General features: G+C 43.2%; 1 protein-coding gene across 4 annotated transcripts in view; it reads right to left on the bottom strand.

Annotated features, from left to right (window-relative positions):
* Positions 1-5,645: 5,645 nt before the first annotated feature.
* The window catches only part of RCOR1 (REST corepressor 1), an 87,219-nt gene continuing 79,038 nt past the window's right edge, over positions 5,646-13,826 (bottom strand). For 3 of the 4 annotated variants that reach the window (XM_072863852.1, XM_072863855.1, XM_072863854.1), the window contains 3 exons: positions 13,484-13,541; positions 12,706-12,935; positions 10,086-12,563 (listed from right to left, as the gene is read on the bottom strand). In XM_072863852.1, the coding sequence (XP_072719953.1) occupies positions 12,519-12,563; positions 12,706-12,935; positions 13,484-13,541 (333 nt within the window). In that variant the 3' untranslated portion in view covers positions 10,086-12,518. The other variant, XM_072863853.1, reaches the window with a different exon arrangement.

The raw sequence follows: 13,826 nt of genomic DNA, 5'->3' as shown, positions 1-13,826 counted from the left end.
GCCCTGGGCAGATCCTCGTACTCACCGCTAACAATGCACAAAAATAAAACCAGGAGGAAGAGCAGTTATCCATCCATGCCTACGGCTAAAGGCATTGTTCCTAACAAATTGCTTGACTAGTTTATCTTCCTTGTGTGCATAGCACAATTCTCTTAAATTATTTTTCTGCTGCTAAATCCCACTGTGGTTCTGGGTCACTCACTGAAAGTCAAACCAAGAGGCTGCTCATGATGGAGCACAGACACGGAGTATTGTTTGCTTCCCAAGTACGGCATGGTGCTGAACCCACGGCCTCCCGTGATTAATTGCAGAAACTGGAATCTTTATACAAATACTTTTAAAGGAGAATTTGATTAACCTTAAAAGTTATCTTCTCAGAATATTTGTACCAGTGAGACTTGATTGTGCAAGGAGGAGAGAACCAGCCATGCAGCAAAAGGGAATTAGCTTAAGTAGAACATCCAATTAACTGCTTTTGGTTTTGGTTTTTTAATAGTTGTTTTGAATTTATTTTTTTTAAGGGAGAACATTAACAGCACAAGATACTAATCAGAGGTGCAAAGCTACTTTTGGCATCAGAAAAGCTGTCCCTAAAGTTGTATTGGAAAGGCCAAAAATGATAGGAAATATGTAAGAATAACATTTTTGGCTTTAGTGAATGATGACAGTTCTACCCTGAGATGTCTGTTCAAGAGAGGTGGGACACAGGGCCAAAAAGAATGGAAATTGGGACCAGTGAGGTTCCCCCCCCCAATACAGGTACATTTCTAGAGTACTGAAAAGGTACAAAGCCACAGGGGAGCTAGTTCTGTTATCAGAGGTGTATTTCAACAAGCAACTACATTTGGGACCTTCAGGAGGACATACTTGTTTAGAAGCTCCAGAAGCTTCCAACTCTGTCCCAGATTTCCCACTATATCTCGTGGCAGGAAGCAGACTTAATCCTCCTTCACGAGGGAAGAGCACAGGACAGGAGCAGGGACCCTTCCTACAGGAAAGCAGGACAAGCAATTCAGTTATTAATGATGGAGACAAGCCTACAGGACATGCCATGCTGCAGTTTGGGGAAACTCAACATCCAGTAGCTACTGAAATGAAAATAAACAGAATCCTTCAAGCCAATCTTTCCTATAGGGAACCCAATTCATCTTACATGAGGAAAAAGAAAACATAAGCCAACACAAAATCCGCAAGCCAACACAGCAGGAATCTCTGGGAATCTGCTGGTGCTCCCGTGAGCGCCCTTCCCAAGCCTCCCCGCCCCAGCAGCGAAGTCCTGGGTCTGGCACTGAGCGAATGAGCAGTTACTGCATCCCAGTGGCAAGTGGCCCGGCTGCTGCGGGCTGCGGTCCAAGGCAGGCAAAGCGACTGGAGCGAGTCAAGGCTTCTTCAAATCAGCTTCTCTACCCAGAATAGCACGTGCAAAATCCAGACCAGAGTGCCACAACACAGCTTGTACTTGGCCAAGGGCATCTCTCTTAGTCTCCCCCTACCCAAAGCCGTGTACCCCACCCCACAGGCAGCACACAGAGCATAGCCATGGACCTGACAGCTCCAGGGAGCCCTCCATTCCCAGCTCTCACCCACACAGCTGGCAGCCAGCAGCTTCATCCTGGTGCAAGCTCAGACTTGAAATCCACAGCCAGCGCACTCTTACACGCTCACAGCACCTCTGTCTTTCATAGCACAGAGCTGCTTGGCCTCTGCAATGCACTGGCCAGCTGCAGGCAGCCAGGCACCCAGAACAGGGGAAGACTACAGCTACAGTCAGAAGTAGGTATGTCTCCTGGAGCACCCTTCCACCAGAAGCTGCAGCCCTGCCAACAGTACAAATCCCTGTGATTCAACACCACTACCCTCCTGGAGGAAGAAAACCAGCTGGCAGTTAAGGGTGGACCCAAACCAGAGCTTGCCCAATACCTTTCTGTACCAAGAAGCTGGGAAGAATCTTCTGCCGTATGGAGTTCAGCTCAGTAACCACAGCACCTCCTTCACATACTTTCAGAGCTTAGGATTAATGGAGAGATTTGTCCCCAAACCTGGAAGAATCACCTCACTAAGGTTATGGACAGACTAAAATCCAGCCTAGTTTTTCTACCATCAACACTGCCTTTATCTTAACCTGTGAGCCCCGGGGTGCCATTTAGAGAACAGGCACAACCCCCAGCCCTTCTTCCACCTGCCCGAGCAAGCCAAGCTCACAGGGTGCCTTCCTTTCATTTCCATCTGCTCGGGCAGACCTGTCTTCCAGAGGATGACCCAGGATCGTACACAATACCCCAGAGGAGCTTTTCAAAGGATTGGCACGATGGCATCAACCTTTCCTTGTCTAGCTGGAAGTACAATGCCCAGCGCTGCAGTGAGGGGTCTAAGCCCTTGCCCCCTCCTGGGTTAAGCCCAGGCAGCCATGGCACTAGCATGGTTAATGCCCAGCTTCCACATCTGAGACAGAGCCCTAGGCTCTGCCTATAATAAGGAGAGAAATAAGCACTTTTAGGATGTAATACATTAGATCAGTTTTCAACATCTAATTTAGGATTAATTACACCCTAGAAAAGCTTATTTCTAAGGGATTCTGGACAGCAAGCTCAGGCAGTGATACCCGTATCCACTGATGAATCCTGCACCTTGTGATTGACTAGTCAGGCACAAGTCTTTCTCTGGCAAACCCATTGCACCCATTCTTCTATTTTATTAATTCACCTAATTCTTCTTTCCATCATGACTTATTCTAAACCTTGAATACACAAGGCAGTATCAAGAAGTCTGCAGCTGCCTAGGTCTCCTATTCATCTTTTTCTTTTAGAAATCAGTTCAGTTTTGTCAGTCCCATAGTATCATCTTCCATTTTAAAAGCTTATTCAAGTCTTGCTAAGCCATACAGTTTCATATGCTAGGTGTCAGACAAATTATATCTGCTCCCCCAAGGTGTGCAGATGGGGAAAAGCTCCTCCCAGTTCATATGGTCACATTTTATTTCCATCATCCCACGCACCTTCTCCTGTTCCAAACTACCTTAGTGAAATCTCAGTGTCCATCCAGAATCAGAACAAACATCTTGACCTCTCCCTCACCATCGTCTCTGCCTGGAAACAAACAGAAGTCAGCATGATGTGTGTCAGTTCTTCTCTTACTCCCATTTCCTGATCTCCCCAGTGTAAACTCCTTGGCCGATCAATGTTTTTCCCCATCTTACAAGTCCCTGCCCTTTGCTGCCCTTGTTAGGCTAGGCCTGCAGCCTCCTTCCAGGCAAACTTCTCCCCTTTCAGTAGGGGAAACTTCCAGGTGATTTCTCCATCTTTGATAAAAGTTCAGACCTCTGGTATGCTACTGGCCTCAAGATTTCCCTTCTTGATGACTTCAGGAACTAGTTCCCTTAACGTTTTACAGCAATTCTCTCCCTAGCCCTTCTGCAGCAAAAGCAAACAATTCCCCTACCACTGTCAGCAGGCCCTTTGTTGAGTTTTGGGGGGTGGTTTTTGTTTTGTTTTTGTTTTGTTTTTTTACATACACACCTGCACATTTTGTTTACTGTTTACTAAAAACAAGACCAGAAATTACATTTGCTCTTATTAGTTCAAAGACAATTTGGGTGGATAAGCCAGAGCACAGTTTAGAGGGGAATGAGATCATAGGTTTGATACCCAGTTCTCTCAAACATCACACTGTATCTTTCAGAGTGGAAGTTGGTTTATGAAATAAAATCCACACTTATACTGTTATTTCATAAAGCTGATACTTGGGGATTAGATTAAGATCTCAGCATACAAACAGCACCAACACTGAACTCTTCCATTTCAGCCTGAACTCCAGCTCATATCTTATCCTGCAAGGCAGCTCCTATCCTAAGGGAGAAGTGCTCGGTGCTGCTGTGTTGTTCATACTCCGCAGCTTGCTGAGATGGGAAAGGCCTGGAAGACACATCCATGTGTTCTGGAAACTCAGGTTTCCCCATATACAGATATTCCCAGTCTTAGTTAAGGTCCAAAGCTTAATTAAGGTCAGACCTTAAAGTCTAAGCCACAGCAGCTGCTCGAGGCAGATGCCTTAAGACTTCAACACTGGGAGTTATCAGATACCAATTTGTTTATGTCAGAAACAGGCTGTCAGGAATACTAAATAGAGCATTTTAACTCCATTCAGCATTAATTCAACACTGCATTCCCATTTACAAATACATACCATTACTAGGTAGAAATGTAGCACCTGTGTTTTTAAAAACAGCAGCATTACCACTACTTTACCTTTGCTTCTGGACTCCTCAGGAGATTCCTCAGGTACGTGTTTGGGCAGAGGAAGTCCCAGTTTCCTCACCTGCTTATGCTCTCTGATTGAAAGGAGGGGAAGTTCCTTCTTTTTTATTTGTTTCTCTTTGTTCTGCTTTGGGGTTGGGGGGGCACATGGGCAGGAAGGGCTGGTTTGTATTGAAGGTTAAGGGCTGAAAGATCTTCGAGTCAAACGAGACTGCTAAAGCAGATCACTACCTTACAATACTGGTACCGTATCCTCCACCACCAGGAAAATTACAAAGACGCTTTCCAGTAAGGAAACACCCTCAACTCTTAAAAATGCTGTCTGTGCTTCCAAAACCCCAAGCCCGTCTCCCTCCCCACCCCCCTTGCTTTACAATATAGAAAGGCATGACTAATTCCTGCCCTCCATACACTACAGCAATGGAAACCACCACAGTATCTTGCTGTATTAGTTCTCCTGCATTTAACACACGCAAGCAGAGCAGAAAACTCCTTGTCATTGCCCTGTGCTAACACCCACACTCACAAAGCACTGCTGGGTACCCTACCTGTTGAATGTAACAGGACAACACAAAGCAGTTTTCCCCTTAGTGTGCTGTAACGTCTTATCTGTGCTTCTGTATTTAGTGCTTAGTTGCACTCAGCATGTGAAGACAGAAAATATTACCTTCCTGAAACTCCCATGGTTCAAGCCCAGTGCAAAATTTCCTGCCATTTTGAGCATCTGTGATAGCAACATCTACACGCTGCTAAGCTTCAAGGGTAAGAGTCGCCTTTTCCCGTGTATTTTAAATGCATTTCTTTCATTGCAGGACAAAGGCGACGATCTTGTTAAGTTGTACAGCCAAGTGCTAGCCCTTTGCAGGCAGCAGACAGCAGTTTATTCTTCGGGTCCTCATTACAATAGCAATGACACCGTCAGCTAGTCTCCAGCCATACCCTAATGAGCTAGGCTCCAGCTCTACCCCTCAACACCAGCCAGCATCCCAGTCCCACCGCTTCCCAAACACGAGAGCAGTCTCGCAACAGCGCTGCCCATGGGCTGAAGCAATGCCCACGCCAGCGGGGCTGCGGAGAGCACGGCGACACGGCCAGGGGAAGGAGCATGCTGCACCATCAAAAAAGGAGCGGCGGTCTCTCCAGGGCTGCTGACATGAATTGCACCAGGCAGCTCCAGCTGGTAGCACCACACTAAAGGCTGCTCGCATTTCCCAGGAGCCTGGGACTCTGCCCGCTTACTCCAGCAGCAGTTAACCTGCGCTCCAATGACACCTACACGCAGACGATGCAATGCAGGAAGGGGCAAGCCCCGGTCCATTCTCCTGACCAAAATTTGAAAGGCAGGGAATCAATTACATTTCAGAACCACATTTTACATCAATAACATTTTACTACATGTTTTATTACATCAATGGCTTGAAAAAATTTTATTTGATGTCAGCAAACATTGGAAATCATAGAAAAATGAATTATGTAGAATTTCACAAAGGAATTTACCCCACTATAATTCCTCATACAGTAAAATAATTCAAAATCAAATGTTACTTTTCAGTGGCTAAGCAATTTTATAATGCTATGAACATTCATCACAGTAAGTGTGCTGAATAATAGAAAACAGGCAAAAAAGACATTTAAAATATTACTTACAACAGCATTATTACAACATACTTTCTTTAAAATCCCAACGAGTATTTTATCACTTCAAAAGCTATACAGCATTTCCATTATATTTGCAAACTTAACCTTATACATCTTTTAAAATCTTGAAAAAACTTCTTTTAAGCAATCTATAAGCAGTTAACAAAATTGATAAAATCTACATAATGGAATACTATACACTCCAGTATAAATTTTATTTTAGGAGAATATGAATGTAAACACTCATTATTATACAACATGCATAGACTATACTGACCTTCCATCTTCTGAACTGTAACTTTCACTGCAATTGTGCTTTACTATCAACAGGAAAAGCTGCATTAATCCAGGGAGTGGCAGAAAGTATTTGCTTTATGGGCATTGCACAAGATCACTAGACTTGCTGAAGACAAGCTGGAGCTAATAAAAATAATTTTTCTTTTTTTTTTTGTAAAGAGTAAATATCAGGCCACTCATCGCTGAATGGGCTATGCATAATTTTATACAGATTTGAAAAAACACATTATCAGAAAAATCTCCTACGCTATTTTTGCGCTTCATTGACTTGGAGATTTATGTTCACAAATCCAGTGATCAAGTTAGTGTAATGCACTGTTTGGCTCATTTGGTGTGCAAGAATACCAACAGCATATTAGCGATTTAGAGAATAAAAACTGAAATTTAAAGTGACAATGAGCATATTTTAATACATAATGTTTCAGATGTATTTGTACAGGAAAGAAAAATGTTTGTCAGGAAATTGCTTTAAGAGAGTAAGAGTTTCACTCTTATATGAACTATTAAAAAAGTGTTCTAGTGGATATTTATGGGGTCTTCCTGGTTGCAAACTTGTAAAAATATATTAAGAATTCATTATCCCCATTGGTATTAAATATATGAAGACACAACCACTGTGGTTGCACTACCAGTTATGGCTACTATGGTCTTAAGCATCTGATTGTACATTGTTGCTCTATTGTTAAGCACAACTGAGGCATGTATTTTTTTCCCTTGGTTATAAGATTATATTACAAAAATTGATCACTGTTTCAAACCAGTTAAACACGAATATTCAAGTAACAAGGTTGTTTTAATGGATAAGCGAAAAAAGAAGTTACCTAGCACTTTACACAACTACATAAAAATTAAATAGAACAAATGAAATTTGTTTATGCATATGCAATACACTTTTATATCTTTAAGATTTCTAAAACTAAAACTTAAACTATCATTTTCTTTAACGATACCATATTTTGCACAATAACTTATACTTAGGAGAAATAATTTCCCATTTTCCACAAAATATATATAATTATGACATTCACATTGATAGTTTAAGAAACAAAATTTAAGTGAATATTCTATCTTATGCAGTTATCTTTGTGGACCCTTCTACTCAGAATGCAACCAGTTGATGTATCTAATGCTTGACCCATTTAAAAAAGAAAGAGGGTCTTCACCTAAACAAGACCAAACCAGTTAAACTTTCAAAAGCTAAAATGATTTTATCGCATTTAAAAACATAGTTAAGGAGAATGTAAAAAACTAAACGTTTAAAATACAGTGCTATTATATTGTATGTATCAACTACAATAAGATAGCAGTCAACTGAAAAGTAATTAAACAACTTTTTTCTTCCTAATATCATGAATTATACACGTTTCCCCCCACCCCTTGGGGATGAAGCCAAAACACAACTTTTCTGATCATAAGATGGACAGATTTGAGGGCAAAAACCGATGAAAAATCCTCACAGGTAACTTAACTCACCAGCAGAAGCCCCTCCTGATGAGTTTCACCAGCTGGGATGCAAGCTCACACAACCCTCTCACACTGGTGAGGACCTGTCTCCATGCATTGGTACCAGCAGGAGGTTTAATACTAGAGTATTTCTAATGAGTGGCATTGCTTTACACCAGAACTTGTCAGCTGAATTCACAGTGCTATTTGCCCGTCTTTAATCCTAATTCACACCGGCTAACAACTAGTGTCCTTTCCCACAAGAGACTCCCAACTCCAACTGGCACAGGACTGAAGGAACATCTGCAGGGCCACCATCAGAGCTTCCAGTTCACATCAACAGCTGTAGAGACGCTGCCACAAACTTGGGATTACAGGTTTCCAATACTGAGGATAGGGAATAGCTCCCTTCCAACCTCCCATCACCTCCAAGTATCTCTCTGGAGCTACCAGAATGAAACTGCTCAGAAACAGCTGCAAAGTGGCTGAAAAAGGCCCTTTTTCAGGCTCCATACTCTAGCTTGCCCTAAGAAATGCCTATCTGCTCCTTTGCCTGCATGTTGTTGCTCAATTTCTGATCTTGAATTACTTCCCTCACACAAGGCCCAAGGAGAAGACCATCTCAGCAGTACATGAGGCTACATCCCTTGCCTTTCCTTGGGTTGTGTCTACACTGCAGGGGGTGCAGTCCAGCTGGCTGTTAGCCAGCTGACATTAGCCTACCTCGTTTAGCTACAGAGAACAGAGCCATCACAGCACACAATGTGGCACAGCCCAGCAGCTCAAACATCAGCACCAAGTTCGGGGCTAGGCTCTGAGCTGCAGCACCTCAGCTGCAGGCCAGGACATGGACTAGCTCATTTCAGGTTGTGTTAAGAGAGGCTGGTGCTGTACATCGCTGTGTGCCATCTTGGCTTGAACCGTCTGTAGAGGAAGAGAGGCAAAGAAAGTCCTTTTTTCCACCTGCAAAAACACCTGGTGGTTTCTTCTTAAATTACCCATTTTTAAATGCTTTGTGACTAGTGTTATTTTGCAGCTTTCCACTGGACAAGAAGTAATACTGCTGCTTCTAGCTTCTCTGAACACTGTCTGCTCGGCAGTCAGCAACTACTTTGTTCAAGATGCAAAGTCCTCATACAGGACGTTGAAGAACAGCTCCAGTTCAAGCCAGCTAGATAGGCCACAGCACAGGTCATCCGAGCAGAGGGCTGGGGATTTGAAAGCTGCATGCACCAAGTATTTGGAAAAGCACCTCTTAGATTTTAAATTGCATATTTTGATTCAGAACATGAAAGCGATGTGTGCTTCAAAAGGGTTAAAATGGCCAATGAAATTAACCCGGTTCTTCTCCATTAAACTTCCGAGAGACCAAAAACTACCTGAAGGTTGAATTTTGTCCTCCAACCCTCATCCAGACTTTCAGTGGGAGAAGTAGTTTGATGTCTTTGGCAAACAGCGCTCTGAAGAGGAATGAGACACTGGGACAGAAAGTGACCTATGGTAGCCAAATGTAAAAAGGCACATATTCCAAAAGGAGAGGCACCAGAGAAAGTTGTTTTGACTTAATCCCACAGAGGATCAGGAAAAAGAAAGTTGTGTAGCACTCATTTAACAAGTTACAATGCAAATGCTGAATGCCAGGGGTTAAATAGCGTATCAAACAGTTTCAGGTTACTTATTCCCTTTTGCACTAAATAAAAGCCAGTAAAATATACAGGAGTAAAATGCTCAATTAGGGAGCTTTCTATGAAGCAAGAACACACAAATACAGTGGAAAGAATTGCACAAACCAGAAGTGTAATGAGTTACATTTACAACCTTGGACTGACCAAACCTTAGAAATAACATTTCCTATCACTTCGCATTATTCAAGATTGCTTTTTAACATGCCCTGTCATTTCAGAACAAACCTGACACCACTGGCATGTGCACAGGTCTCTCCTTTATAGAAAGCTCGCTAATAATAGTGTCATCGTAAGAATACACAGGAAGCGGAGACCACAAGGCCATGCAGCAATACATACTTATACCCTACGGACCAAGTATTATAAGAACTCCTAATGTGTAGAGTTACTGTGGGGCTGCTAAGGAGCTCCTTGTTTTGCAGGTTGGTCAAAATTTTTACAGACAGGTGTTACTGGTTCTAGAAATCCCCATGCTTAAGCAGAACATTGATGAAATGGAGAGCTGAGCTACCTGGGTGCTTTTGAAAGAAAGTGGAGGCAGTATGGAGGAATGAGGGGAGATTAAGGCAGATGTAGCACAGGACTGGAAGCGTTTGCCTTTTTTTTGGTAATAGCTGCTTGTCCACAGATATGATGCAGATGGCTGTCTGAGGTTTGCTAATACCTGATATCCTGGATAACACAGTAGTCAACACAAATTGTTCTAGGCTACAGCACCTTCTCACGAAGCAGATGCATATCTGACATCAAGAACAGAAGTAGCCTGGAGGGAAGGGGGAGGGGGGAGAAAAAGGAGACGTTTAGTTTAAAAATGAATACATATAGGCTTTCTTACATCTCCAAACTTCACCCCAGATCCATGGTACTGAAAAAGTGACAAAACTGACAACCCTGGCACATGGGAGAAATCGCAGCAGCTTCCCCTGTTCTGAGCCAAACTGGGATTTGTTGGGAGTGTAAATATACAAGAATTAAGACTGGAGTTGAGACTGCTTTATAATCAGCAGTCTCACCTCCCCCCTTCAAAAAAAAAAAGCCACCACAAAAAAAACCCGGAACTGTGGCCACTTGCTATGAAAACACACTGAAGGGGAAAGCCCAAAGCAGTCAGAGGGCTGACGAAGCTTTTACTAAACTGGCGGACAGGCAGACAAGGCATGCCAGGGGAGAAAGCACCCAAGGGACTTCAGAGTTAGGCCAGCAAAGTCTTCTCCTGGCTACTGCTGACTGAGTCCACCTGACTTGACCAGTCGCCCGTGCAAGTGCTCTCAAGAGCAGGCACCAGCCGCACAGTACAGCGCAGCTCAGGGGGACCAGAAACCCCCCTCCTAGCCCATATAGATCACTTACGTGATAATCCCAATGACATTTCACTTTGCCCCCAGAACTGCTCAAACAGGCACCCAGTCAGTACTGTGCTTATGCTACCTCTGAAGGCAGGAGCACCACATTTAGAGCCAGCCTGAGATGCAATGTCCAATGTGCTCAGAGAGCATGGTGGCCATTAGATGTCCACTGTGCGACACCCTTGTGTCCCTTCCTTGTGCATTTTTACAAAAAGCTGCAGGCTTGGTAGTTAAAATCCCCTCCATGCTGCCAGCACCTTCTTCCTCCCAGCCCTGACCATCAGTTCCTGCTGTCCAGAACAGGCTTCATCAAGAACCACAAGCCACATGGTGCTAGTGTAAGGCATACGTGCTATGTCACAGCTGGCAGCTCACTGCCCCCCTGCCTGGCTCCTGCCTGTGTCAGCCTGGTGCAGGCAGGCTCTGCCCTCATCCCTTACTGTACTGCAGGGCACAGTGAACTGCCTGACTCTTGCAATAGCTGCGTTTTCTCTAGGCTTTGCAACTATTCCCACCAGCCTATTGTTTTGGTCTCTTTTCCACCACTCAGCACTTGCTCAGCTCCAGCCTGGGCACTTTCCATCACTAGTTTGGGTGATGGAATCACTAGCACAACTGCTGCTCCACCAGTCATTTCAGCAGACCTTGCTGTCATGCCTCCACTCTCCCTCCTCCTCTGCTAACTCGTCTGGGATGCTCATTGCTCCAGTATCCACACACTTGGCCACATCAGCACACTCCAGTTCCTGCTGCAACCATTTTCTTCCTATCTCAAGTGAGACTCCCCTTTTTTGACTGTAACTTTCAGGAGCAAGGGTGTATTTGAAGCCAGGAAGAATCTCAGAGGGCTCAGAGAAGAAAAGCTCTGCACTGCCAATAGATACAACTCTACTGGTCACAGGAAAAGGCAGTGACACAAGCCACCTGTCTTTCAAATGGGTGACTATGTACTAGTACCACTGCTTCTTTGCTCCACCTCTCAATTCTGGAAGAATGGGACAATTTCACTCACACCCTTCTGAGAAGGCAAGTTTTTTGAGTTTGGTTGCCTTCATCTGTCATACCTTTGGACCTAGTCCCCAAATATAATCATCTCTGAATAACGCATTAGGATTTGTGAAGCAATGAAGTTCTGCTCTCTGAATGTCTGAACGGCAACATACAAGTGAGCCAACCATAATCAGGGCAACAAAAATATACAGTATACTGAGAAGTCTTTAGTCCATGTGAGACCAAAATTCGCCTTATGCTGTTGACTGTGCTTGCATTTAGAAGATACGGCTTTTGTGCCAAGCTGTCTTATAGAATTAGGCCAAAGGGAGTCCTAGATCAGACATTTTTAACATGCAAACCTCTAGCGGGGTTTTCTTTTGCAAGACTGTGTTAGTATTACATTTTTGTAACTAACACTCATATTTAAACACTCTACAGTCTCTTAGTTAACTTTAAACACACATTGTCTTTGGAGAAGTGTTAACTCCGTGCAGCTCCATCAAGGAGAGGCCGTTTCTAGAATTTCTGTCTTCACAGAAACTGCTGTAAAAATCAAGGAAACTTTGCCTCTAGGTAATTCCAGAGTGAACAGTTTCACACACTCGCCTTGTTTATAGCTTTCTTCCCTTCCCCCGCGGGAAACCACTCCATCATCAAAAATGAAAGGGCGAGCTTTGCCTCACAAGACTGTACAGTCCCACAAAGCCAAACCTAGAACAGCTTGGAGAACTGAGTGCAGGGAAAACATCCAAGTGAGATAAAGATGTATGGGGTGTCGGCAGCAAGAGGCATTAAAATGTCCATGTGCTGATGAGATACAGATACTGTCAGAGGGCTGCAAATTAACTGTTCTCTTTCCACTTTCACGTATGTCTGGAATTCCCAGTTCCCAAAATCAGTACTGGAATCTGTATATCCAGAGGAAGTGAAAAATGCTCAGATTGAAGATTGTCAAAAATGGCTTTTGCAAAGAGTATATACATACACACACATACCTATCTGAACTGAGCCCAGATTGGGAATTTTATGTGATTTTTAAATAGGATTTACCTCATCTTCCTCTTCGGACATTTTAGTGGAATTATCAGGGGATTTTACAGGCTTCTGGCTATTGGTTCCATTTGTCTCCTCTTTGCCATGCTCTGCCTCCCACTCCTGTAGAACTTCATCTATGTTGAAACGACGTCGATAATTTACAAAAAAGTTTTTCACTTGCACCACAGATTTGTTTCCAATCACATCAGAGATTGCCTGAAAGTCTCGGCCGTATTTCCTGATTGCTAAAAGCAACAAAGAGAAAAACAAAAGCAATGTGTTATTTCCAGAAAGACCACAAATCAGGCTCAAGTCACAGCATAAGGATCTGAAGCTGAACTTCTGTCAGGGTTTCAAGCCTTTCTCAGATTAATCCAGAAAAAAAAAAAGTCTAAATTGGGCAAGAGACACAGTTAAGACTAGCCCTGGAGAAGAGAAGAAAATAGAGGTGTAGTAAAGATGGGCAGAGCCAAATCTAGAAGACCTGTGTAAATCTGCTTGTATTATTTGAGAAGTTACACAGGCAAAGAGCATAGCAGTGAATCCAGTAGAGTTTCACTTTCTGAAAGCTTGGACAAGCAGATATTATTTGCAAACATTCATATGGTGCAATTTATACTGCCCAGGGAGGGGAAGGGGGGATATTGTTTCCTTGTTCAATTCTGTTCTTTGGGCATTAGTACACAGCAATGTCAAAAGCCTTCATTAGCCACTGAAGGGAAACACAGCTCTGAAATGCAGCAGAGTTTTGATTATCACTAACTGAAGTACAAATAAACTTGTAGTGCCATACCTTGCACAGCAAGAAGCTGCTCATCCGTGGTCCAACGTGCATTAAATTTCTGAACAACCTAGACATCAAGAAAAATTAGGTAACTTCATTTACATAAGCAACAACTTTCACTTGTATCTGAGCTCATAAAAACCTCACAAAAAACACAACAAGGAATTAACTGTTAGTCAAACTACATCATTCCTTTTAGAAGCAACAATATTTTCAACATAAGGAACTGCGTATGGCATCCATTCAGTTAACTGTGACATACACTGCTCCTGTAAGTCATGGTAATTCAAAAAGATAGGGAATGGTCTGAACAGATAACCAAGAGCCATACTCTTCCAAAGCACCTACTTGT

The sequence above is a fragment of the Ciconia boyciana genome, chromosome 6, assembly GCF_034638445.1.
Source record: "Ciconia boyciana chromosome 6, ASM3463844v1, whole genome shotgun sequence".
NCBI lineage: Eukaryota > Metazoa > Chordata > Aves > Ciconiiformes > Ciconiidae > Ciconia > Ciconia boyciana.
This window is presented reverse-complemented; position numbering and strand designations above follow the sequence as displayed.